The sequence below is a fragment of the Ceratotherium simum genome, chromosome X (assembly GCF_057802395.1).
Source record: "Ceratotherium simum simum isolate JZ-2026a chromosome X, ASM5780239v1, whole genome shotgun sequence".
Taxonomy (NCBI): domain Eukaryota; kingdom Metazoa; phylum Chordata; class Mammalia; order Perissodactyla; family Rhinocerotidae; genus Ceratotherium; species Ceratotherium simum.
Genome location: NC_141940.1, coordinates 17,293,728 through 17,321,203, shown reverse-complemented (window position 1 = coordinate 17,321,203; position 27,476 = coordinate 17,293,728). Strand labels below are relative to the sequence as shown.

Sequence of the window (27,476 nt, the reverse complement as noted above, 5' to 3'; positions counted from 1 at the left end):
GTATATATGTATATATATATATATATATATATGTATGTATATATGTATATATGTATATATATATGTTTTAGATCCCACATATAAGAGAGAACATATGGTATTTGTCTTTCTTTATCTGACTTATTTTGCTTAGCATAATGCCCTTGAGGTCCGTCCATGTTGACACAAATGTCAAGATTTCACTCTTTTTTATGACTGAATAATATTCCATTGTATATATATACTACAGTTTCATTATCCATTCATCCAGTGATAGACACTTAGGTTGTTTCCATATCTTGGCTATTGTAAATAATGCTGCAATGAACATGGGGGTGCAGATGTCTTTTTGAATTGGTGTTTCTGTTTTCTTTGGATAAATACTGAGAAGTGGTGGAACGGTTGGGTCATATGGTAGTTCTATTTTTAATTTTTTGATGAACCACCATACTGTTTTCCATAGTGGCTGCACCAATTTACATTCCCACCAACAGTGCACAAGTGTTCCCTTTTCTCCACATCCTCGCCAACACTTGTTATCTCTTGTCTTTTTGATAATAGCCATTCTGATAGGAGTGAGGGGATATCTTATTGTGGTTTTGATTTGCATTTCCCTAATGATTAATGATGTTGAGCATCTTTTCATGTACCTGTTGGCCATCTGTATATCTTCTTTGGAAAAATGTCTATTCAGATCTTCTGCCCATTTTTTAATTGGATTGTTTATTTTTTTGCATTGAGTTGTATGAGTTCTATATATATTTTAAATATTATCCCCTTATCAGATATGTGATTTGCAAATATAGTCTCTCATTCAGTAAGCTGCCTTTTCATTTTGTTGATTGTTTCCTTTGCTATGTAGAAGCTTTTTAGTTTGACATAGTCCCACTTGTTTATTTTTGCTTTTGTTGCTTTACCTTTTGGCATCAGATCTTCCTGACTCGTTACATGATCTTCCGTAGGACCATACCCGTCACCCTACCTCTACCTTAGCAGGGTCAGGAGATTTCCTTCAACACCCCTACAATCCTCAAATACGTATCTGTGGCCTTCATGTAGTGGCCCAAAGGGCCCCTCCTCATAGGGAGCTATTAATTAACCTGCTCCCTTTCTTTCCTTAATAAAGTGTTAAACCTCAGGAATCACCAGTTACGCAGGGCAGCCTGGGGGACCTGGTATCTTACGTTGGGGCATTCAGTCTCCTAGTGTCAGGGCCTAGTATTGATCCAAAGGAGATAATGAAAAGATGAAGACAGTATGGGCTTCCTCTAGAACACTAGTATACGTCAGGAAGAATCTCACCTTGTGGCTTGCCACAGGCTTCATACTGCAACCTGATATGCAGTGCAGCACCCTCACGCCCTGCATCACACTGCTTGGTACACTCTCTTGCATCACAGCCAGAGAGACCCGCAAAGGTTTCTTCTCCTGTAGGGCTGGATACCTTTCACATACCTAGACACAAAAAGTTATCCTTGCATCAGCCACCCCACCAGCCCTGTTCTGGCTTGGGGATGTCTGAAGTGTTTCACAAGCTCATAAAATGGATGAATACAACAGATCCGAAAATTGCATAGAGTTATTCATAAGGCCTTCCAGTCCACTTTTTGAAAGCAAATTTCTATACATACTCATATAGGATGTATGGGATTGACTTGAAAATAATCCCGAGGTAGTAGGAAAGGGGAGGGGGCAGAGATCAAACCTGATTGACTATGGGTTGATACTTATTGTACATAGAAGATGGGGACGTGCAGTTTCTCTGTATTATTTTTCAACTTCCACATGTTTGATCATTTCCATGATGTTTGTGAAATGCAGTCTGCCTTGGAGAGCAACCGCAAATTCAGGTCTTCCTGAAAATTAAGTGCTTTTTTAAGCTTGTTATTCTCTGGAAAACAAACCTCACAGCGAACACGGTGCATTGGAAATTGGACTCAGAGAGGGGTCAGAGGCTCTGGAGATGTGGCCCAATCCTAAACTTGGAGATTTGTTGAAAGATGTTTGAGAGGAGAGTAGCATGGCCAAGTTTATGTTTTCCATGAATCACATTATCCAGGATGAGGAGGATGAACTTGGCATTGGTGGGGAGGTGGGGCTGAAAACCTGGGAACAGGTAGACAGTGACAGGAAACTTGAAGAGAGTCAACGGGGAAGTAATTTGTATCTAAACCAAGGCAAGGCTGATGGGGATGGAAAGCGGGGATGGATTCCAGGAACCACAGGAAGTGGAATCTCACTAACTGGATATGTGGGGGAGAAGGACACAGCTGACTCAGAGATGACTCCTGATTTTTGGGTGGATGGTGGTGACACCACCCAAAATAGAGAACCAAGGAAGAAAAGAAGGGTATTTTTTGTTTTTAGAAAAGACAAGTTCAACTTGGAACACTTTGAGTTTGAACATTTGAGTGTGCCATAGGCAGCTGGATCTATGATCAGAACCCGCTTGGCTACCATGTCTCAGGGCCGGTCCTCTGTGTTGCAGAGTAGTGAACTCATTTTTGCAAGAGTCAAGAATTGAGGCAAACTCACCAGAGATTGATCTACAAACTAGAATACCAATCAACTTACATGGTGGAGAACTATAATGGTCAGGATAAACTACCAATATGAATTAGAAAGCAAAAGGTGTTCCTAAGGGAAAGGGATCCGAGGAAAGGTGTATTTTAACTGGATAGTGGGGACATAAAGACCTCAGGAGTCCCAGGTGAGGCTTAGTATATAAAGTTACCTGAGGGTTCCAGAGAAAGAAAATGTGGCTGACTTTGCAGTTTTAAGCCCTCTGTGGCATAAGAGGCTGAGCAAATCCCTTTGCTCCTTGGAAGACACGGGTGATGGGAAAGCATCGAGAGGGATGAGTGGAGGCAGAGGGCAGAATGGAGTGGGGGCAGGAATGTGGCCGAGCTCTTGTCCTTCCGTTGTCCTCCCAGAGGCACTGGTGAGGAGAGACAGCACCAAGAGGCTTGCTTCTGTGGCTGCGGGAGGCCCAAGGTTCAGGCATACTAGGTCTCGGGACGTTTCCAGCAAAGCTGGGAGCCAGCGGAGAAAGGCCCCGAGTCACGGAGGCTCGCTGCGGATTTAAGCCTTCGTACAACCATCAAGTCATAGAGTGGCTTTGACTTTTCCAAAGCCGGAAAATTGTGGATGGATAGAATGTCCTCTGGTTTATGTTTTCTTTTTTCTCCTTTTCGATGTCTCCTGCCCCGTCTGTGCAGCTGAGTGCGAGCAGAAGAGAAACGGATGAACAAGGTGCAGACGAGGCGGAGGGAATGTTTCCGTGGGCCGGTGCGCAGTGGCAGGGCACCTGCTGTGCGAGTTGCCACCCCAGCCGTCCCCTACGGAGCCCCTCCTACGTGCCAGGCACTTCCACCCGCTCAGCGGCACCTGATGCCCACGACAGCCTGCGAGGTGGGCGTCCCGTCGCACATGCTAATGTTACCAGTCCCGCAGGTGGGCTCAGAGAGGCGGAGTGGTATTCCCACAGCCCTTGTTGGGTGGTGGAGCCGCTGTACCCAAGGACAAAGTTTGCGCCCTTGACACTGCCACAGTGCTGCCTCTGACGTCCCTGAGACTGAACAGTTCGTATGACTCGCTGCGAAAAAGGCTAACAGCTAATGGAGACTATCCCCCATTTACTGACCGCTTCCACGTGTCAGGCACCGCGCTCAATGTGTACTGACTGACGGCGTTATTTCACTGATTCCTCACAGACCCTCTGAATTACTAATCATTTTGCAGATGGAGAAAGTGAAGCTCAGAGAGTGTGGGGGACCTGGCCAATGTCACCCCGCTCATAACCTGAAGAGCCAGGGTTCAAACCCCGCTGGTTCCCCCTCCTAAGCCTGCTGGAACCGCACTGCGCCTAGTTTAAAAGATGGGACCGACCATCTCCCGGTAGTAAGGGTGTCTGAAGAGACCCTGGTGACCTATGGGGTGCCTTGCTCCTGGTTGTGTTTGAGGATCGCTGTTGTAGCATGCATAGAAATCGGCAGCACACAATCAGTTCTTAGGTTCTTATTTGCTCAAGAACTTGCACCTTGTACACCTTTTGAAAACCTATATATCTCATCTTCATGGCGTATTCACTTATAGAAAGTTAATGCTGTCCAAGCTGGACGAAATGCTCCTTGCTCCAGCCCTAGTCTGGCCTGTGCTAGTGGAGCAGCGCCGTCTACTGGCTGCTCCCTTGAACTACATCAGAAAGCCCTGGCGCGGGGGAGCGGGGCGGGGGGTGGTTCCTAAGGCCTTCAGGGAGAAGGACAGTCACGCGTGCATAGCAGGTTTTCGTAAGGGGAAGAGAAGAAAGGTCTTGGTGCACAGGAAGGGAGTGAGGGAAGTGGTGTCAATGTGATGCTGTAGACTCTCTACTTAAGCCATTTTGCTGTGATTCCCAGGGTGATATGGTCTGACTTTCTGTTAAATGTGACATGGGGGTGGCGGGGGAGTGTGCCCCGCCCAGCAGAGCATCCTTGAACTGCAATAGCTCACAGATGGCACATATGTGGAGAGTTGCCATCATCATGAAAAGTCATAGAAAGTGAGAAACTAGAAACAGAAGAGAAATGAGTCTGCTGGTCTCAAAACATTGAAACGAATTGTGATATTGCTTCCCTGGGGCCTGCATTATTGTGCCCATGGGGCAGACTGGGAAACAGGTACAGAGGGGCAAGGTGACATTCCCACGTCCTTATAGCTAGTGAGCCTTGGAACTGAAACTTCAACTTGGCCTTTGAGGTCCCGGGCCAGCACTCTGCCCTCTGCGCTCCTGGGGACAAAAGGCTGTCGTAGAGGGCAGTAGGAAGAGGAGGATGGAAAACATTACACAGGGTCTGGGTCAAGGTTTTGCACCACATCTGAATAAACGATACTTTAACAAGTGCTCAGATCTGCAATGGTGTTCACCTGGAAAGGGCTTTAGAAAAGACATTCCAGAAAAATTGCATTGAATGCACTCTCAGAGTATCAGTGGAATTACCTTCCAGTTGTGTCTGATGCATGCATTGAGATTCTTGTTGCATGTGCCCTGACATTTCTTTTTAACATACACAGTTTTAAAAAAGGAATCTTTTGGTGCCAGTCCCTGGGAACTGGAAAGACCACCTTATGGCTCTGTTGGTCTGGGCAGTCACGTTGTTCTGAGTTAACCTTTGCCTTGAAGGTAGCCATAGCAATCACACCCAGATTACTTCCTGGGTCGGGGAGGGGGGTCGCATTCCTTCAGGCTGAGCCCTCACACAAACCTTGCACCCACTCTTCTCTCACGTGTTCTCTGTGGACTTCTCTAACTGGTCCACTGGGGGTCTGTGCCCAAGGCCCACTACAGGGTTGGGCATGGAGAGGAGCCCAGGAAATATGTCTTACCAAATGAATGGTCAAGGATCTCCAAGGAATCACCTCCCCTGAGGCCCTGTGGTTTTCACCATGAGCTCATTATCAGGGTGTCCTAAAGGCCTTTCCTGGGAGCATGGAGACCTTCTGAACTGGGTAAGGCCTCGTGCTTCATCTCTGTGGTGTGTGCCCAGGCCATGGTGATGACAGGACCATGCTCAGGCTTCTGACCAGGGCTGTGGCCTTCTTGCATGGAGGGGGAGTGCCCAAGGCAGCCAGGGGTCCTACCAGCTACCCTCTCAGTCCCCTTGTCCCCCACACAAGGACCCTCTGCAGAGGGGCTCCCCCACCCCTGTCCAGGCTGTGGGGGAAGCTTCATCTTGTGTGCATGGGGGGGTGTCCCCGAGTCCCCTAGAGCTAAGCCCGAACTCCCCTGTCCATCCAAAGGGGCACAGGTGGCAGCAGAGAAGTCTGTGAGGGCGCTTCCCCTCCCCTGCATTTCCCCAGAAGCTCGTGCAGCAGATTCCTCCGCATATCTCCGGTAGAGCACACCTCCCTCATTTGAGGTGCATTTGACTTTGCGTCGCCAAACGTGCGTGTGTTTGCAGCCACGTGAAAGAGTCATACATCTGTCACCCCTAAGAGTGCAGAGGCCATGTTTAACTTGCTCCCTTTGTATTCTAAAAACCTGCCTCAGATTTGGCACTGAGTGGATGACTCAGGGGACACTTTGAAGGCATCATTTTGTTGGTGGGAATCTGTTAAAACCGAGGTTTGCTGGGGCGGTGGCGTCCCTGCTCTGAATCACATTGATTCTGACCTGTGTTGAGTACTTGTCTGCGCCAAGCACTGGGCTTGGGCCTTAAGGGCATTCGTGTCATTTCATCCTCAGAACCCTCCCAGGAGAGAAGCCGGGGTATTGTCAAGTCCGTTTTACAGCCGAGTCAGGGAGACACAACCAGGAACGAGAGGACACGGAGCTAGTTTCACCCAGACCCTGAGGCCCAGCAGCCATTTCCTGACCTCTGTGCTCCTGCCTCTGAGGACTTCCTTCCACGGGAGTCACTTCACAGTGTGCTCAGGATGGTCCTTTGGAAGAGACTCCTAGTCGGTCAGCATTGTTCTCTCAGTGGAGGCCTGGCCTTCCTGCTGCCAGAATCTCCCTGCAGCTTCTGTGCCGGCTGAGGCTGAACCCCTGAAGAGGTGGCTGAGTCTTAGCTGACTTCCCCACAGAAGGCTGCTGCTTAGCCCTTTTCTCTCCCCACGACTTCCTCCCTTGGAGGGCAGGGCATCGCGGGTAGGATGGTGGGCTTCGAGCCTGCCCCAAAGTGCGCAGGCAGCCTGGTGGAAGCCAGGGCCCTGGAGAGGAGTGAGTGAGAGTATAGTGGGAAGGCTGCCCACAGGGTCAGAGTGTATACAGGAGGGCTGTGCACAGAAGCAAATATGCGAGGATGCTGGGAGGCAGGGGTCTCCATGTCTGAGGGAGCTATAAACACGGAAAGGTGGAAAGAGAGGGAAACCTGGGTGATCCCTGTGCTTGTGGACTGGTACCGGAGGTACCGATGCAATCTCCGAGTTTTCAATAGATATAGACATAAGATCTTGGTTTCTAAACACTAATTTCTCCAATAAACAAAGCCACAGAACCTTGGATAAGTGGCTGATGAAATGGCATTTTTAATTTCCGACAAAACAAGTCAAAGAACCACACATGAAACATGACAAAGAGGGATTGTTTATGCTGATAAAACATATCTATTAGGAAGATGTACATTCAAACCTGTATACATCTAACAACAGTACTGAACACAGAGGCCTAGGAGAAACTGAAGAAAGAGGCAGACCGCTCCAGGTTGATAGGTGGCAGTTTTAATAAGCAAAGGAACTTACATACGAGGCTTGTCTTGGGAGGCTGAAAGATGAGTAGATCTCTGCCCCCACCCACCCAAATCTCAAAAGTTTGTATAGAGGCCTTAACAGGGTTCAGTCACGTATACAGTCCAGACAGTCTCAACAACAACTTACTCTCTGAAGACTGCGTCATTGAAACAGCTCTGGCTATGGGAATGGTGGGAGGAACGTACATTCCAAGGACAGGGGAGGGGGTGAGGAGCTTCTGATTGCCCAGGTCCAGCTCTTGGGTCACCTGGGTCACATCTTCTCGATGACGTCCTCCAACACTCCACCCCTTGTGACTAGCTCTTACAATCTTACAATACGCCCCCCTCTTTCACAGTGTGCCTTGAGTGGTCAGCAAGGGGTTTTATTAGCATGGAGGTGGCCCGTTTGGCAGCTGTCTGGCTGCATTGAAGGTAGATACCACAGCAACAGTATAGGCACATGCAAGAGAAAACACAGATTAAGATAATGATTGCCAATATAAGTAACAGTTTTTTTCCACCAAGAGCCCCATGATCTGAACCACTGATTTATTAAGTCCCCTAGGCTGGGGGTCGGGTCACTCAGGGCGTTCACTTATGTCCTCATGTGATTTAATAAAGATGATACATTAGCAGACTCATCAGGTATGAACACACAACATTCTGTTTGGATAATGGCACAGGTGACTCCTTGCAAGGCAGTAATAATGTCCAAGGCCATCCTATTTTGGAGGACAGCTTTTCTCATTAGAGACATTTTGGTGTTCAGTAAAAACAGGCTTGGCTGGCTATCATTTAAGGCTAATTGGGTGAATGTAATAGGGGCTTCTATGTGTGCTATAATGTCCTCCAGGCCAATGGAGGGAACAAAGACAGTGGCCAAATGATTGTACCAATGGAAAACAGAAAGTGCCCACCTGGCCTTGAGGAGAGATTGGCAGCTTTAGGAGTCTGACCTGGTTGTGCTTACCATACACGTTGGCTGAGGGAGGAAGCACTGTCAAGCGTGAGGAGATGGACTGGGGACAGGATATGCCAGACCAGAACCCTCAACTTCTCCCCTCTTTCAATGGTGCGTGTTCCATTCCAGGTATAGTGCATTTCCACAGGTCTGGCTTGCAGCAGGACAGCAAGATCCCAGTGGAGATTGAGTAGTTCCCCTCATTCAGGGTTGGGAAGTAACTCACCCATCCCGGTAGGACATCCCATTGCAAATGCCAGTAGATAACACCTTTCTCAGGTGTGATGGGGCATGGTGTTATCAGCAGCGTAGCATGTTGATCCAAAGTGATAGTCAGGGCAATTGCTGTTTCCTGCGACTTCCATACCTTTATGGTGTTGGGTATCTCAGCAGGGGTCCCCAGTCTGGCATATGGGTTGATAACAGGCCCTACTGGTTAATCATTCAAGTGTATTAAAGCCTGGGACAGTACTTTAGTCCACCTGGCCAAGGTGGTTTTAACTGTTAGTAATTTAATCTGCTTCTTTAATATTCCATTCTTCCTTTCTATCAACCCTACCGCCTGCAGGTTATGGGGGAGATGGAACCTCCATTCAATGTCGTGTTCTTTTGCCTAGTCTTGCATATCATGACTTTTGAAATGTGACTCCGCTGATCACTGTCTGTTCAATGAAAGTACCTGTACATGGTACTCAGCTTCTCTAATCCCCTATTGGTTGCAGCCTAGTTTGCTCAGCAGGGGAGAGCTTGGGTTAGGCCAGATGTAGTATCCACACAAACTAAGGCATATTTAGTACCCTCACTTGGAGGGAGGGGGCTGATATAATCAATTTGCCAATCCCTCACTTGTTGGGAACTCCAGTTGCTGGCCCCAGACTCCTTTGGCAGTTGCCTTGGGCATTGTTTAGAGCACACAGGACATGCTGTTATTGCATTAACCAAGTCACTGTATTTCAAGGGCCATCTGGCATCTTGGCAATATGCCATCCCATCTGGGCACTGCAGTGGCTGATCTTCCTATGCACCCAATCTGCTGTATCTATTGAAGAATCAGTTGCTAGAGCTCATAACCAGGCTAGGGCATCAGCTTCCTGATTGCCAGGGGGTGTCAGCGCCTTATGAGCCTTATGAGTGCCTTATGAGAGCCTTATGGAAGACAGTGAGGACTGCCTCAGGCTCTTGCAGGTGGACCCAAATGTCTTTCCACATATCTTGCCCCCACAAGGCCTTATTCATGATCATCCACCCCTCAGCTTCCCATTGTCCAAGCTATAGGGTTAATCCCTTTAGAAGAACCCAGCTGTCAGTGCAAAAGGTTAACTGCCAGGGCTCATGTGTGATCACCAGTCAAACTGCTCTGAGTTCAGCCCACTGGCTGCTACATTTGTACCTATTTCCATCCAGATGGTGTCAGTGTTGGGCTGAATAGTGACTGCAGTCCATGTGGGTGGGTTGCCCCAACTAGACCCACCTGTATACCAGGCATCAGTGGGAATTTCCCCCCCTCCTTCTCTACAGGGGTCACCACAGGAATAGGGGCAGGGGCATTTGGAGGATCTACATACTCTACAGGGCCTAGTAGCACCTGCATTTCTAGAGACAGTGGGCTGGTGGGCAGGGTGCTCCTCTGCTGCAAATAGGCATGCCACTTAGTCAGAGTAGGAGTTTGAGCCATGGCAGAGGTGAGTCAATGGAACATATTCTCAAACCACCCCTTGATAGGAAGGGAAGTTCTTACCGTGATCTGCTTTTTCTTCGTGAGAGGCTCTACCTGGAGGAGCACTGTGTACACTGCTAGGAGCTGTTGATCTATGGGGGTATATCAAGTTTCTGCCCGCTTCCAGAGCTGGGACCAAAATCCTAGGGGTACTCTCTCCTCCTGTTGTCTCTGCCACAGCGTTCAACCCATACCTTCCGGAATCACTGATACATCTAACTCAAATGGTAGCCCTGCTTGGGAGGATGCCCAGAGCTTTAATTGGCTTCACTAGTATTTTTGCCTTCTCCAAAGCAGCTTGCTTATCTGATCCACAGTCCCACACATGTCCTTTATTTACCGGGAAGTATAAGGGATGGAGGCACTGTGTCAGGTGGGGAATAAAAGTCCTCTAAAACCCCAAAATCCCTACAAAGGCTTGCACCTCTTTCACGTTCCTATGGATTGGATAGGCTTGTACCTTATCAATTACAGCTTCTGGAACAATGTGCATCTTATCCAACCAAATGACTCCCAAAATCTGTACATTGGTGCCTGGGCCTTGAATTTTCTGCAGGTTCACTGCCCATCCTCTGTCTCATAGATATTCCAGCAAAGCCTGCAGAGTGTCCTGCAGCAGAGGAAGTCTTCACATGTTAACATTATATCATCAGTGTAATATGCCCATTTTACTGATGTGGGGAAGGATAACTGGGACAGACCTTGGGCTACCATCCCCTGACATATCGTAGGGATGTGCAGGTGGCCTTGGGGAAGTACTTGAAAGGTCCATTGTTGCCCCTCCCACATGAAGTCAAGTTGATCTTGTGACTCAGCAGCCAGGGGTATACTGAAAAAAGCATTTTCTAAGTCCAGTACAGCACGGTATGCTCCTAGGACTGTGGCCAAGGCATCTAAGATGGTGGCAGTGTTGGGCACAGCCACATGGATGGAGGCCCTACCTTGTTCAATTCTCAGTAGTCCAAGGTCATCTGCCACAAGCCATTTGGTTTTTTCACTGGCCATACCAGGCTGTCGAAAGCACTATGGGCAAGATGTACACTACCCGCTGGGTGAAGTTCTTGGATAGTTTCTCCTATGTCCTTATGAGCCCCACCTCCCAGGCAATTTATATTGTTTGACAGTTACTACTTTTCGTTGGGGTAGTAGACTTACTGGTTCGCATTTCCCCTCAGCACTGGTTTGATTACTGTAACCCAGAAGTGGAATTCACCGATAGAGGTTTGCTGAGTTAGACTTTGTAGGATATCAATACCCAGTATGTTCTCTGGTATTGAAGAGATAAAACCTTGTATTCTTGTTGGGGAAAATGTCCAATTTGCAGTGTCAAAGAGACCTTCCTGATCATAACTGTTTTCCCTCTGTAACCAGTGATGGTGCTGAGGGGTCCAGAAAACTTCTGAGGGTTACCATGTATTAGAGCATATCCAGCTCCATTATCAACCAGAGCCGTCACTTTTTGCTTATTTCTAAGGGACCAGTGAATAGTGAGCTCAACGTGAGGCCTCCAATGGCCCCAAGTGGCCCTCACCTGGAGGTCATCTTGGCCTGCAGTTTATACCCGGGCTGTGGGAGGCACCCACCCTGAATAGGACTGTAGCCTTGAGGCCTCTCCTGGAGCAGGTGAGGCATCAGGGATGGTAGGGGCGATGGGGCAAGTCTGAATTGTTCAGGGTTTTTTTTTTTAACTTTTCTTGTTTGAAAATGAACAAGAAAATTTTCTTTTTTTTTTTTTCTTTGCTGGGAAAGATTCGCCCTGAGCTAACATCTGTTGCCAATCTTCCTCTTTTTTTCCTCCTCCCCAAAGCCCCAGTGCACAGTTGTATATTCTAGGTGTAAGTTCTTCTACTTCTTCTGTGTGAGCCGCCATCTTGGCATGACTACTGACAGACGAGTGGTGTGGTTCCACGCCCAGAAACCGAACCCTGGCCGCTGAAGTGGAGCACACCGAACTTGAACCACTAGGCCATTAGGGCTGGCTCTAAATTGTTTAGGTTTTAAGGCTTTCCACAGGCCAACCAACACAATCTTGGGTTGTCGGTCTATCTGTTCAGGTGGGGTCCCAGCAACAATGAGGTCAAACCACATTTGCTTCTGGGTTACTTTTACTGGCTCCTTTACGGCCTATTGGGATAGCCGTTTGGCTTTTTGAGCTCCCTTTCTGTCTCGGGGCTTTCCTGCAGCCCATACCCATTCCCAGGATTTCTCAGTTTCCGCTAGATCAGCAGTGGACTGCCCAGCATTATAAATGTTTTGTCCCACTGCTGGGCTCAGCAGGGGTATCAGTGTCCCATACCAGGTGCTGAGAGCAGACTGGAGTATCTTGGCTTTCATTCCTGCAGTGAATGTGTCCAGATCAGGCCTTCAAAGACAGGGTCATAGATGGCCTGTCTCATTCCCAACTCCCTAAGAATTTGTTGTACCTCCTTTATAGATTTCTAGTGTCCCACCTGCCCGGGGAGATCCCCCTCATTGGGCCAAGCCTCCCTGCAGGCTAGAATAATCTAATCTATAAGGGAGTAAGCACCTTGAACCCTCTGAGCACCATGCAGGCCCTGCCAGAGGGCAGGGTGTGTGGTGATGTTGCTCATTTTCTCTGTCTCCTGCCAGTCAGAGAATGCCATAGCCCCCTCATATCCCATAACCACACTAACCATGCCCGGATACTTTGCCTGGCCTTTTGCTGGAACTTCGCAGCTATATCAGTAAGCTTAGTGGGAGTATAATCTCTTATCAAGAAAGTTTCCTTAACTGAGGGCTGCCCCGCTGGCTGGGGTTGTTGCTGCTTTCCATTGTATTAGGGGTTGGACAGCATTGGGTGTTTTGTCCATTTCACTGTCAATCACCACAACATCTTCCTCTTTGCTCTCCTCACTTTCCCAGGGATTCTACCTCTTAATGTCCCAATCAGGCTTTGTCACAAGCACTCAGACCTTAATCCACAGCAGCTGGCACCCTCGTAGCTTTGCAAAATAGTACATTAAGTTCTCCAATTTATTATCCTGCTCTCCCACTGAAACCAAGGATGAAGATGTTAAAAAACCTTCCCTGAGCTAGAAGAAGAGAGCAAAAACTTTGAGATAAGCTTTGCTAACTGCAGCTGTGCATATTCAGCATAATCAACTTGTTTAAAACTAACCAGGTCTTTCTGTCCCTCTTTAGTATATGAGTGAGCTGTCTTTCCCAGGAAGTCAAGGTCCAGACATTCAAGATTCAGCCTCACAAGGGCAAATGCAGGCTGAAGATGAAAACTAACCAGAGAAGTCCAGACAGTCAAGGGAAAAGAAATTCAGTCTTCAAGGCCAAACACAGGCTGGTGGGAAGGTGCCAACCAGCACAGCCACATGCTCTCCCTCCCCTACCTAAAACCCCAGATAAAAACCCCTACCTTTTTCCCTTCAGGGAGGTGGGTCTGAGTTCTGACTCCCATTTCCTCATCTGGCTACCTTTCAATAGTAAACCTCTTTCCTTGCCACAAGCCTGGTGTTTCAGTTTTTTTCTTTATTGGCCCTACTATGTGGCAGGTAAACAAACCTGTGTTTGGGTTCAGTTACACCACCTTGCCTGCCAGCTCTGAATCTAGCAAAGTAGTGGACAACTGCACATCCTTCTCTAACCTCATCTCTTCTTCCAACTTTCCAACTCGAGCTTCAGCTTCTAATTGGGCATCAGTGGCCACCTGAACTGCCCACAGTAGAGACCAGCCCACTGCAGCAGCCATTTGTCTCCCTTCTTGGCTGCAGTGTACTATGCAGTACCTCAAACAAGCACATCAAACGGGCTGGTGTATTCAGAGTGTCCCCATACCCACGTGGTGGTCCACAATCATCTAACATACGGGCCATCCTTCCCCACATAGAGGTCGATGGCCAACTTGGGATTTCCCTCATGGATGCCTCTTTCCCAAGACCCATTTCTCTGGTCTCCTGGCTGGCTCACCAATTGTTGGTTCACAAACTGGCCCCCGTCACAGAGGGCAAGGAGAGACCAGATAAAGAGGCAGACCACTCTGATTGGTAGGTGGCAGGTACAATAAGCAAGGGAACTTACATATAATGCTTGTCTTGGGAGGCCTAGAGATGAGTAGATCTCGGCCTCCGCCCACCAGAATCTTAAAAGTTTATATAGGGGTCTTAATGGCATTTGTCACATATACCGTCCAGATGGTCTCAACAACACCTTACTCTCTCAAGGCTGCATCCCTTAAACAGCTCTGGCTATGGGAACAGTGTGTGGAACATACATTTCAAGGACAGGGGAGGAGCTGAGGAGCCTTCAATTGGCCGGGTCCAGCTCATGGGTCAACCAGCGGTCACATCCTCTTGATGACCTCCTCCAACAGGTGGCTGTTGGGATTATGATGAGATTGTGGAAGCAAAGCACCCAGCAGGGTGCCTGGAGCTGGGTAGGCTCTCATCACATGTCAGTTCCCTTCACTTGGTTTCCTCTCCACATAGTGACAAGGCTGCTCCAGGTGAGATGTGAGGACAAATGTGGGATAGACATCATCACACTGAATGCCCATAACCACCTGAAGGCTCCTTGCTGAAAACACATGAGGGTACGTGGCTGGCCTGGGGCCACGCAGTGGTCAGCGGAGGGCCTGGGCTCAGGGCTCTGCTCTCAAGCAGAGCAGGACGTGCCTGCCTGCCTTCCTCCATAGCAGGGAAGGGTGGTCCTCCCTCATCAGCAGGCCTTGGACCCCAGGCTCTGGTCTGATCCTCTCCCATCTTGGTTGTGCCAGGCTACACGATCCCTGGAGTGGGTGCGGGACCATCAGGGACTGACTAGGACCATCTGGACAAAGGGGATTGAAGCTCAGGGCACTGGCAGGGACTGGGGTCCATCCCTCCTATAGCGCGGGGAATTGAAAAAAGATGGAGTCTCTGGTATTTAAGGCACTAAAATGGAGACAGGTGGACATGAAGAGGAGAACAAATTCCTCCTTCAGGATGAACTCTTGAACTCATTAGATGCCTGCAATGCACCTGCAAGTCTTCTTGAGGACGATAAGATTATTCAGAGACCTCATTCCAAAGATTATAAGATTATTGGGACAGAAACCTCATTCCTATCAGAGTCATCTCCCACATTCCTAAGTTTCCTATCAGAGTCATCTCCCACATTCCTAAGTTTAATGGCTTGTTTCAACTGATCCTCACCTGATGATTACCTTGTGCCTGGAATTTGTTAAAGGACAGTCCTTCCCTTTGTTTTTTTCTTTGCCTGTGTTAGCCACAACTGTAAAGCCTTCCTTCTCCCTTTCAGTGGCAGAAAACACAATTCAAGGGCTGCAGGAATTTGTGTTTTTCCTGGGCTGCAGTCCTAACAAACCACGAATAAACTTATCTTTTTAAGTCTATCAGAGTCTACCTCATAATTGGTTGATAGGTGGCAGATGTTGGAAGGGTCCCTCTTATCAGGGTGCTTTGTCTCAGGCCGTGCTCCTCAGTGTGAACATAACCCTGCGTCCTCAGGATGCCTCCCTCCTGGGGCCTGTGGGCCTTCCTTCCTCTGTGGCTGGTTGCTGTGCTTCCCCCCCAGGCCTCCCTCACCCAGTCCTCTGCCCCTCTGCCCACCCTTACCGTGCAGCAGCCTCAGAGCCCCCGGCCCGGCTTCTCTGGGGAGTCACTGGGAGGGGGGCTCTGAAGAGGCAGTTTGGGTCTAGAGTGGGGGAGGGGGAGCAGGTTTCTGATCCTGGTGGTTCATCTTCCCCAAAGCTCCGCATAGTCCTGGCCAGCAGGGAGGCAGGGGGACCTTGCTACCTGCTGCTGCAGAGGGGCCTCCAGGTGACACAAAATGATCTGCAGACAGTCTATTTCACCTCACTTCCCCCAGCCCACCCTTGGGGTTCAACTGAATTAAGCGCTTTGTAACACCAGGCTCTAAAATGAAGAAAAGACTTAGGTAGTAGGTTATTCAAACAAAGGCTATGAATGGGACAAACTGCCACCTCTCGGGCCAGGCCTATGCTGCTGCCTTCTCCTCATGGAGGCAGTGGTCCAGGTCAAGTTGGGTCTCTGAGCATCCTCTGAATGGGTCCCAGCCCCTTACAGCCCTCTGAGGGTGCTCCCCTCCCCAGCTCCTGGCCATCAGCGGGGTGACCTCACCACTGGCCCCTCTCTCCTCCAAGGCGACTGCACCACACCAGAAACAGGAGGCCTCCAGTTTTATTTTATTTCATTTCATTGAACTCAAGGACTGTTTTCAACTTAGAGAGACAACAAGATGTGACAACAGCAGAAACAAGACCACTTCTCTGACCAGACTGTGCGGACCAGTACAGAGTTAACACCCACAGGAAACTGAAAGTCATCTTACTAGGTCGGTGTCTTTGATTTTGTAGAAGCTCCGCTACCTGAAAAGCAGGCTGCAAATAAATAAAGTGCACTGACAGCCCGTCAAGCAGCGAGGGCCCAGGGAGGGAGAGAAGGAAGTGGGAGGGCAGAAGCGTGCTAACTACTCAAGGCCAACACGGTAAGGAAAGCAGTGGCAGGGACTCAGGCTGAGGACCTGTCCCTGGCCCCTCCCCCAGCCAATCCCTCTGAGCCCAGACAGCCACAGCCAGAGCCACCGGGACTTCCTGTGCCCCCCTGTGTGGGGTGGGGCTCTCTGCAGGGGAGGAGGTCTCGGAGGCCAGGCCCATGAAGCTGTGCCCTGTCTGTGGGAAAGCTGCCTCCTAGGCCCCAGGCAGCGCCAGCTGAGCCCCCTGCCCAGGGAGGGCCAGGCACTCAGTGCACTCATCCTGCTCCACAGCTCCACCCCACCTCACCACACACGCATGCACACACACACACACCTGCACACGCACAGGCACACGCAGTGAGTGAAGAGCCTCCCTCGTGCCATTCCCAGGCCTTCCTCCTCCCTCCCTGCCTGGACCAGAAAGATGCTGGAGCTGGGGATCGAGTCACCCAGAGGGTGAGACCTCGGCTTGAAAGGGGCACATCTGCATGTCAGCACCAAGGAGGCCTCTCCTCCTCCTCTGCTCTCATGCAGCCCCGTGTTGCTCTCCTCTCAGAGGCTGCCCCAGAGATTGATGGGTGGAGTCAGCAGGCTGGCAGGCTCCCAGAAGTGGTCCTGGGTGGACAGAGCTGGGGTGGAGGAGGGACCACTAGGACGGGGGCTCCCAGGAGACTTGGCACAAGGAAGGAAGCCATCGGGCCCTGTCTGTGGGAAACTGCAGGGGCCACGTGGTGGCCTTGGTCCAGCCTCGTCCCTGGGATGAGGCAGGCAGAGATCTTCACCAGGACTCAGGCTCCGCCAGGCAGCTGAAGAGGGCAGATGCTGTGAGAGCGGGCCGCTCTGTCCCTGGGCTTGAGCAGACTGCTGTGGTTTTCAGTCCCAGGAACCCTGAGCACGTGGGCCTGGAGCAAGCAGTGTAGAGCAGATGTGGGACGGGGCTCCCCTCTGGGCCACCACGGGCCATCCTGTTATGCCAGTCAGCAGCGCAGCCAGGGCCCCCAGGACCAACCCAAGCCCATCCAGAGGAGATTCTCCTGTGTGATCCTGGGCCGAGCCTGGGGACAGAGAGATGGGGTCACGCAGGGACCCAGCCCCATCCCACCCCAGGGTTATCCCTTCACTCTCCTGCTTACATCATGTCCCACCCCCACCCCGCCACCCAAGCTGAGAGGCTTGTGCCACCCAACTGCTGCAGAGCCCTTGGTCACACCTGGGGTGGGGGTGGGGAGGCCAGGCTCTGTGGGTGGGGACCTCGGCTCGGGGGGGAGAGTGGGGTGGTTCTGGGGCTCATCTCTCCCGTGCCCTTCTCAGCTCAGAATGTTCTCCTGGTCTTCCCTGTGACCTCCCCTGCCACTCCAAGGAAAGCTAGTTCCCCACCTTCCCTACCCGGGACCTCTCTCTCCCTAGGTCCCCTGGGATCCTTGTGCTTCCCCTCCCCATCCCCCTGTGCCAGGTCTTGGAGAAGACTGGGGGGTCGCTGGGGGAGTGCAGCCTAGGCACAGATTCAGCTGCACCACTTATCTGTGTGACAAGGGCCAATCCCTCTTTCCCCGATTGCCCCAGTTTCCCCAGTCAGTAGTGGGGAGACTGGAACTCCCTCATGGTCTTGCTAGGAGATCTCAGTGCCCAGGTGACAGGGCCTGTCCTTCCCCATGCCAGAAACCGACCACTGGCCTACCTCACCCCTCGGGCCTCTGCCTGGAAGGCCCTTCTTCTCCTCCTCCATCAGGCTCTCACTCGCTGCTCCTCAGGCAGCTCTAGAGCCAGGGGCGCCCCCTGGGCAGGCATTTGCCTCTCCCGACAAGGCCAGAGAAGGGGCAGGTCACCACCCACACACACCAGTTCCTGAAAGACAGAAAGAGAGGGAGACTTGAGAGTTGCCTCGCCCCCCAGAGAGGTCCCTGTTTCCCCAGTGCTGCCTCTACAAGCCCCTTCTCCATGTGCTCCCCCACCCCAGCCTGAGAGCTGCCCTCTGCTCAAGGAGATCCCCATTTCCCCAGATCCTTTGGGTATACAGGTGCTGCTGGAGGCCGCGCCGGGCCCGGGCCGGAGGAGGGTGTTCTGGGGCACCAGGAGGGCAGTGGTAGGGCTGCAGGGAGCATGGCTGAGATGGCAGAACAGCAAGACTGTGGGGGAGGAAGAGGGTGAGGGAGCAAGTCTTTCCCACTCTTCCTTGACTCCAAATGCAGAGCTTTGGGGGACGCCCTCAGAGAGGGCAGAGGGGAGCAACAGGGACAGCAGCAGCAGGCGGAGAGCAGGCCCCCGGCCCCAAATACAGGGCAGGCGGTAGCCTGCAAAGGGCTGTGCCGGGAGCTGCAGAGAGCCCCAGGGGCCTGAGGGCTGCGAAGGGGACAGACCTGGGAAACGTTTGGCCAAGAACACAACCATCCTCCCGGGCTGTCTACCCCAGGGGGTGGAGGAGAAGGGTGGCAGCATCATTTCTCCTCTAAGGCCTTCTCCCAGCCCAGGGGGTGGGGACTGGGCCGTGGACAGGAGAGGACGCCCGGGTCTCTGTCGGTGATGGGCTGACCCTCCGAGATGCAGATGCGCGGTGTCGAGGCGCCGCCGCCCCTCACCCCCATCTTGGAACCATGACACGAGGATCTGGAGAGCCTGCGCCTGCCCTGCCTTGCCTCCGCTCAGCTCGGTAGCTTTCCAGGAGGGCTTCCTCGGGTCCCTTCCATATTTCCCCCAAACCACCAAAGGGCTTGGACATCTAGATGTCATGGCAACCGCCTCCCTCCAGCCCGCGAGTCCACCCTCGGGCCTCCTACCTTTGTGGTCAGGGCCAGCCGAATCAAGTTCCTGCTGCGGAATTTCTCCTTTCTGGTCCCCCTTTGGCCAATGTGAGGCAACAGGTCGGCCACGCTCAATTTTCTCGAGCCCGACGGAAAGGGCCCGTTGTGTGAGTTTCGGTGCAACCTGTCACCGGCTGCGGCGCGTGTAGGCCGGTCACGCCGGGGCTGGGGCTCGGGGGCTGGAGCAGGGGGTCTGCGGCTCGGAGGCCGGCGTCCTCCCGCACAGGTCTAGGGTCCAGGGGCCGGGGCCGCCCCGCCTCCTCCCTCCGCCGCGTCCCGGCGGCCCCGGGCGGCCCCACCGTCCTTCATGCCGGCGCCCCTGCCCGGGGGGCGGGCGCGGGACCCTCGGGCCGGGCCGCTGTGGCCGCGGGCGCTCACTCGATCCGCACCTGCAGGCGGACGTTGAGCATCACGGAGGCCACGACGTAGAAGTAGGGGAAGTTCATGCGCAGCCGCCAGGCCAGGTCGAAGAAGGTGAGCAGCGTGCGCGTGAGCCCCTTGCAGAAGGCGCCGTAGGAGCCGCGGGCCGCCACCGAGCGCGACAGCCGCACCGCCAGGCCCGACAGGGCCGCCGCCGCCGCCGCTGCGGTCACAGCCACCGACGCCGCCATGGGCCCGGGCCCGCGCAGGCCCCGCCGACCCACCGCAGCGCGAGCGGGCGGGCGGGTGGGCAGGTGGACGCGAGGCCCGCACCGACCCGCCGCCGCCCTCCCGACCCGCCCTCAGTCTCCGGCTCCCAGGCTAGGCTCGGGCCGCACACACCAACACAGCCACGGCCGCTTCTCCGTCGCCCACCGACAGCTCCGCCCCCTCGCCGGCTCCCTGAAGCGCGGCCGCCAGCGGAGCTCCGCCCCGAGCGTAGCCACGCCCCTTGCCGTGCGCCCTGGAGCCGTCGCCGCTGACACAGCCCCGCCCGAGGGACCGCCCCCGGCAAGCCCCGCCCAAGAGTCCGCCCAGCCGGCAAGCCCAGCCCACGAGGCCACCCAGCCCGCAAGCGCGCCCCCTCCTGGGCTCCTCCCGCCTCAGGGCCTGAGCTGATTGGAAGGCAGGGACCGCTCCTACGGAACTTTCTAGAGCGGAGTGCAGGGCCAGAGGGTCTGGACCGCTGTGCTGATTGTGTACAGAAGGTCCGCCTGGAACACTCCGCCGTTCACCCCATTCGCTTTCCCCCACCGTCTCCGCAGAAAACCCGGCCAGCCAACCCGTTGTACCTTGCTTTAATTCGCGTTTCTGTGTTTCATCAAACCCACACGCGCATTTTTTTGCTTTCTGATATGTTTGCTGGTCATGTGTGTTTCTTTATTCGTGAATTGTTCCATTGGCCTTCCTTGTCCCTGTAGGGGTTGAAAGACTCTCCCTCTACTCTCCTAGATTCAATATATATACACCTCTTAGGTCTGTCAAATAAACCCACAACAGGCAGATTAACAGGAGAAATGTATACACATTTATTAGCTTTTAATATTGCTTGCACGGGGGCATCACAGGAAAAAAAGTGAGCACCCAGAAAGGCAGTGAGATTTGAGAGCTTATATACTGTATTCTTCTTTTTTTGTGTGTGAGGAAGATCGGCCCTGAGCTAATGTCTGCCAATCCTCCTCGTTTTGCTGAGGAAGACTGGCCCTGGGCTAACATCTGTGCCCATCTGGCTCTACTTTACATGGGACGCCACCACAGCATGGCTTGCCAAGAAATGCGTCGGTGCGTGCCCGGGATCCGAACCAGCCAACCATGGGCTGCCGCAGTCTAGCGCGCGCACTTAACTGCTTGCGCCACCAGGCAGGCCCCTATATACCATATTCTTAATAGGGGAAGAGGAGGAAAGATGTAGGCAATTTAGGGGAAAGAATGATTTTTAGAAAAGATGAATGGTCCTTAGAAGAGTAGATGGAAGATATGATACTTTGTGACAGAGTTTGTCTGAGTGTGGTGTGGACTTCTAGTTTCCTCTCCTGTGGTAAGAGTTAATTCTTCCCTGGCTGATGAAACTCCCAAGGAAGGGATTTATGACAACTGAGTTCCTTCTGGAGGATCTGTCTTTAGACAGATAAGGGGATTTCAGAAGAGGCCTCTCTGCATTTGCTGTTTTTCAAGTGCCTTCAGCTCAAAATAATCAGTATACTAAAGTGGCATATTTTGGAGTGGCATGTCCTGAACTCCTTCCTACCTCCTAGTGATTTCTAAACCCTCCTCTTAATCCATTGTTTGCCCTGGATACTGCACAGGATCTTCTCAGGTTTTCGTTTGCCCTTGTTCATAGCCTTTTTCTTGCTAATGGGCTTAAAAGCCTTTTCATTGTTTCATCTAATCTTTTTATTTTAAACCAATCCAGCCTAAACTCTATCATGTTTTCAAGACTATTGAAATGCTCATGCTTCCTTATAGTCATGACTTTTTAAAAGCTGTCTGTGAGAAGTAGATTTACCATGACCCCATCCCAGTTTTCATAAGGAGGGCTGGGCTGAGTAATAAGGCCCTCTCAAAATGCCTGTTCACCATCAGGTGTGAACACCTCTGTGAAGCTGGGTACCTGAGCGTTACTGTAAATATTCAATAAGCACATGATTACCCTTCAACCTTGTTTACAACACAGACACAGATGAAAAGAAGTTAATCTTGTTAATTTGCTATTTTCTTGTTAAACCTGAAGGGTGACTCAGGGTTCACAAGGATTTATGAGCTTGTTTTGCAGAAGAAAAAGAATGCCTTTAAGGAAGTTATGATGCCAAATAACCAACCCCCAGCTGCTGTTGACACCCAGAAGTCTGATTGCCCAAGGACTTATCTGGAGTGAAAGAAACACAGATTTCCCCTTTGTTTCTCTGAAACTCCTCCTCCCAAGCCCCTTAGCTCTATAAAGACACCCCACCCCCACTTTCTTCTTTCATTAGGGCAAATTTGAGAGAACCTATCATCCCGCCTTTTCGTTTTGGCCAATTCAAATAAGCCTTTCTCCATCTCCAAGCACAATGTCTCTTAATGTGCATCAGGCACAAGAACCCGAGATTAAGAGGTTAGGTATCATCTATGTCATCCATGTAACTGTTTAAGAAACCCAGTGGATTCGTATACACTGATTGGGCAGTTGCCCACCTGCATGGTCAAGGAAAAAAAGGCAAACCTGAAGCATCAAGAAAACTGAAGGAGATGGTACAGAGCAGGATTAATTGGTGATTCACTTTACCACCCATACACAAATGTTATATCTGTAAATACATCCTTCAGAAATGAAGGGGAAATAAAGATATTCTCAGATGAAGGAAAATTAAGAACATTTTTGGCCAGCAGATCTACCCTTAAAGAATGGCTAAAAGAAGTTCCCTAAACAGAAAGGAAATGATAACCTGAGGAGGATGGCACTTTAGGAAGGAACAAGAACAATTGGAATGGGTAAAAATAGGGGTAAATATAATAGACTATCTTCCTTATGAGTTTTTAAAATTATTTTGATGGTCAAAGAAAAATTATAGTGTCGTCTAATGTGGTGCTCAATGTATGTAGAGGAAATCCTTTACATTTATATTTAAAATTTAGGAGGTTAAATAGACCTAAATGAGAGTAAGATTTCTACACCTCACTGGAAGTGGTTTACATTGTCAAGGCCAGTAGACTATGAGCAGTTAATAGGTATATTGTAATACCTACAGTAACCATTAAAAAAACTATACAAAGATATATATTCAAAAACACTATAGATAAATGAAAAAGAATTCTAAAGAATGTTCAAGTCACTCACAGGAAGACAAGAAAGGGGAAACAGAGGAACAAGAAACAATAAACAAACAGAAAATGTATAATAAAATGTCACACATAAGTCCTAATATGTCAATAATTACTTTAAATATAAGTGGTGTAAGTATACCAATTAAAAGACATAGATTGGCAGAGTGGATTAAAGGATGAAAACAAAAACCATGACCCAACTATACCCTGTCTACAAGAACTCACTTCAAATTTTCTTCTGTAATTTTAAATATTTACTCATTCTTAAACATGATTTTATGCTTCCCACAAACAAAGCATTTTCCCCAAGGACTATATGTAATTTTATGATTAAAATAAGTATTAGAAATTGAACTTAGGGCCAGCCCTGTGCGTAGTGGTTAAGTTCGCATGCTCCACTTTGGTGGCCCAGCGTTCGTGGGTTTGGATCCTGGGCATGGACGTACATACTGCTTATCAAGCCATGCTGTGGCGGCATCCCATATACAAAGTAGAGGAAGATTGGCACATATTTTAGCTCAGAGACCATCTTCCTCAAGCAAAAAGAGGAAGATTGGCAATAGATGTTAGCTCAGGGCCAATCTTCCTCACCAAAAAAAAAAAAAAGAAAGAAAAGAAAAGAAAAGAAAAAAAATTTAACTTGGAAGCACAGAATCCTGAAATTGCAAAGGATCTTTCAGGGCATCTAGTTTAATGTTTCCCATCATGGAGAACTTATTTTAACAATATCCTTGACTGATGATCAATTTCCGGTTGGTGCTAGGACAATTAAAATGACAGGAACTTTATTGCTTTTCAAGAAAGCCCATTCCTTATGTTGAAAGAAAGTGGTTTCAATCCATTGGTCTAAAGTCTAAATTTTGGAAAACACAGTAGTGGGTTAATCCTTCTTCAGCATGGTATACCTTCAGATGGTTGGAGGAGCACTCATGTCTCCTTACTAATTTTGTTCTCTAAACAACATACTTTAGTTCCCTTACCATTTTCTTTACCTTCCTCTGGAAACACTCCACTTTGTCAGTGTAGCTCTTAAAATGAGGCATCTACAATGGAGCACTTTATTACATATGGTGGGTACTAGTCTTATTTTTTTTTCCATCCAGATGTTTGGCTTCAGAAAGAATCAGATTAGGAAATGCTTGTAAATACACTAGTGTTTTTTTTTAATAATGGTTTTATTGAGATATAATTCATATGCCATAAAATTCATCCTTTTAAAATGAGCAATTCAATAATTTGTAGTATATTGACAAAGTTGTGCAGCCATTACCACTATCTAATTTTAGAACATTTTACTCACCCCAGAAAGAAACCCTGAACTCTTTATTAGTCAAACCCCATTCTGCCCTTCTCTCAGCCCCAGGCAACCACTAGTGTACTTTCTATGTCTGTGGATTTGCTTATGCTGGACATTTTGTATAAACGGAGCATAAAATATGTGGTTGTTTGTAACTGGATTCTTTCACTTAGCATAAAGTTTTCAAGATTCATCATGCTGTAGCCTATATCAGTGTTTCATTTTTATGGCTGAATAATATTCCATTGTATGAATAGAACAAATTTTATTTATCCATTCATCAGTTAATGGACATTTGAGTTGTTTCCTCTCTTGGCTATAATGAAAAGTACTGTTATGAACATTCATGTACAAATTTTTGTGGTAGACATACGTTTTTATTTCTCTTGGGTATATACCTAGCAGTGGAATTATCAGGCCATATGGTAACTCTATGTTAAATTTTCTGAAGAACAGCCAGGGGGTTTGCCAAAGTGGCTGCACCATTTAACAATCCCACCAACAATGTATGAGGGTTATAATTTCCCCACATCCTAGCCAACACTAGCTAGTGCCTGTATTTTTTATTATAAACATCCTAATGGATATGAAGTAGCAGGTAATTGGGGTATTGATTTTTATTTTTCTAATGACTAATGATGTTGAGTGTTGTCATGTGCTTGTTGGCCATCTTTGGAGAAATATCTATTCATATCCTTTGCTGATTTCTTAAAATTGTAGTAAAATAGATGTAACATATGTGACATAATAAGAAATATATATTCAGTCTTTGGCTCTGGTTCCTGACACAGAGCTCCCAAAATCCTTGTAATGTCCTGGATCATAGGGGTGCTAAAGCATCTTATACAGAGCTCCTCAATCCCTTTCTGGGGTGATCCAAGTGTCTTTTGTTCTAATATGGTGACTCTTGATGGGCTCCTGGATAGCTTCAGGATGGGGGCTGATCACCAGAAAGACCAAGTGATGATTGCAAGCTTGGAGCTTTCAGCCACACTCCTCAACCTCCAGGGAGAGGAGAGGGGCTAGATATTGAGTTAATAATCAGTCATGCCTATGTAATGAAGCCTCCATAAAAATCCCTAAACTACAGGGTGGGTAGAGCTCACAGGTTGGTGAACGCATCCATGTGCTGGGAGGATGGTACACCCTAAACTCCACTGGGACAGAAACTCCTGTGCTCCAGACCCTTCCAGACCTCTCCCTAAGTACCTCTTCATCTGGCTGTTCATTTGTACCCCTTATAATCTCCTTTATAATAAACTGGTAAACATAAGTAAGGTGTTTCCCTGAGTTCTGTGAGCCCTTATAGCAAAGTGTTGCACCTGAGAAAGGGATCATGGGAACCCCTAATTTGTAGCCAAGCTGGAAAGAAGTGTGGGTAACCTGGGAATTCACTACTTGTGATTGGCACCTCAAGTGGGGGACAGGCTTGTGGGACTGAGCCCTTAATCCGTGGGGTCTGCACTAATTCTGGGTAGTGTCAGGATTGAATTAAATTGTAGGACACCCAGTTGGTGTTCATAGAGAACTGGAGAATTGCTTGCTGTAGAAAACCCACATATTTGGTGTCAGAATTTTTGAGAGCACAGAAAGTATTCCTTTACGTAAAATTTACCATTTTAAAGTGTGCAATTCAATGGCATTACGTACATTCACAAAGTTGTGCAACCGTCACCACTATCTAGTTCCAGAACTTTTTTTCTCCCTAAATAAAAACCCTATACCCAGTCAGCGGTCACAACTCATCCCCACTCCCACCTACCATTCCATGGCAACCACTAATCTGATTTCCGTCTCTATGAATTTGCCTATTCTGGACATTTCATATAAATGGCGTCATACAGTATGTGGGATTTGTGACTGGCTTCTTTCACTTAGCATAATGTTTTCAAAATTCATCCACGTTGTAGCATGTGTCAGTACTTCATTTCTTTTTTTTGTGGTAAAATTGGTATAAAATATTATATATCTTTCAGGTGTATATTATAATTCATTATTTGATACTCTACATAGTGATAACCACTGTAAGTCTAGTTACCATTCATCACCATACAGTTGATCCCCTTCACCCATTTCGCCCTCCCCACAAGCCCTTTCCACTCTGGTAACCACTGATCTGTTCTTTTTTTTTTTTTTTCTTTTGAGGAAGATCAGCCCTGAGCTAACATCCATGCTAATCCTACTCTTTTTGCTGAGGAAGACTGACTCTGAGCTAACATCTATTGCCAATCCTCCTCCTTTTTTTTTCCCCAAAGCCCCAGTAGATAGTTGTATGACATAGTTGCACATCCTTCTAGTTGCTGTATGTGGGACATGGCCTCAGCATGGCCAGACAAGCGGTGCATCAGTGCGCCTGGGATCTGAACCCGGGCCGCCAGTAGTGGAGCACGCGCACTTAACCGCTAAGCCACGAGGCCGGCCCACACTGATCTGTTCTCTGTATCTATGAGTTTGTTTTTGTTTTGTTTGTTCATTTGTTTTGTTTTTTAGATTCCACATATAAGTGAAATCATACGGTATTTGTCTTTGTCTGACTTATTTCAATTAGCATAATACCCTCAAGGTCATACAAGTTGTCTCAAATGGCAAGATTTCCTCCTTTTTTGTGGCTGAGTAGTATTCCATTGTGTATATATATACCACATCTTCTTTATCCGTTAACCCATCCACGGAAACTTAGGTTGTTTCCATATCTTGGCTATTGTAAATAATGCTGCAATGAACATAGGGGTGCATATATCTTTTTGAATTAGTTTTCATATTCTTTGGATAAATACCCAGAAGCGGAATAGCTAGATCATATGGTAGTTTTATTCTTAATTTTTTGAGGAATTTCCATAGTGTTTTCCATGGTGGCTGCACCAGTTAATATTTCCACTAACTGTGTACAAGGGTTCCCTTTTCTCCACATCCTCTCCAACACTTGTTATTTCTTGTCTTTTTGATAATAGCCATTCTAGCAGGTGTGAGGTAATATCTCATTGTGGTTTTGATTTGCATTTCCCTGAAAATTAGTGATGTTGAACATTTTTTCATGTACCTGTTGGCCATCTGTATGCCTTCTCTAGAAAAAATGTCTATTTAGATCCTCTGCCCATTTTTTAATTGGGTTGTTTGTTTTTTTGTTGTTGAGTTGTGTGAGTTCTTTATCTTTTGTGTATTAAGCACTTATTGGTTATACGATTTACAAATATCTCCTCCTATTCAGTAGCTTGTCTTTTTGTTTTGTTGATGGTTTCCTTCGCTGTGAAGAAGCTTTTTGGTTTGCTGTATTCCCATTTGTTTATTTTTTGCTTTTCTTTCCCTTTCCTTTGGAGTCATATAC

At 48.8% G+C, this 27,476-nt stretch overlaps 2 protein-coding genes across 2 annotated transcripts; both read right to left on the bottom strand.

The window, feature by feature from the left end:
• Positions 1-16,028: 16,028 nt before the first annotated feature.
• LOC147911764 (uncharacterized) lies at positions 16,029-19,440 on the bottom strand. The gene is made up of 4 exons (XM_087427568.1): positions 19,402-19,440; positions 19,108-19,359; positions 18,012-18,178; positions 16,029-17,388 (listed from the first exon to the last, which is right to left on the bottom strand). Exons 1-3 carry the CDS (start codon positions 19,438-19,440, stop codon positions 18,059-18,061), a joined length of 411 nt encoding a protein of 136 aa, XP_087283694.1. The 3' UTR covers positions 16,029-17,388; positions 18,012-18,058.
• On the bottom strand, positions 19,359-19,937 carry SMIM10L2B (small integral membrane protein 10 like 2B). The gene has a single exon (XM_087427469.1). The coding sequence runs from the start codon at positions 19,740-19,742 to the stop codon at positions 19,506-19,508; it is 237 nt and encodes a 78-aa protein (XP_087283595.1). The 5' UTR covers positions 19,743-19,937; the 3' UTR covers positions 19,359-19,505.
• Positions 19,938-27,476: the final 7,539 nt, after the last annotated feature.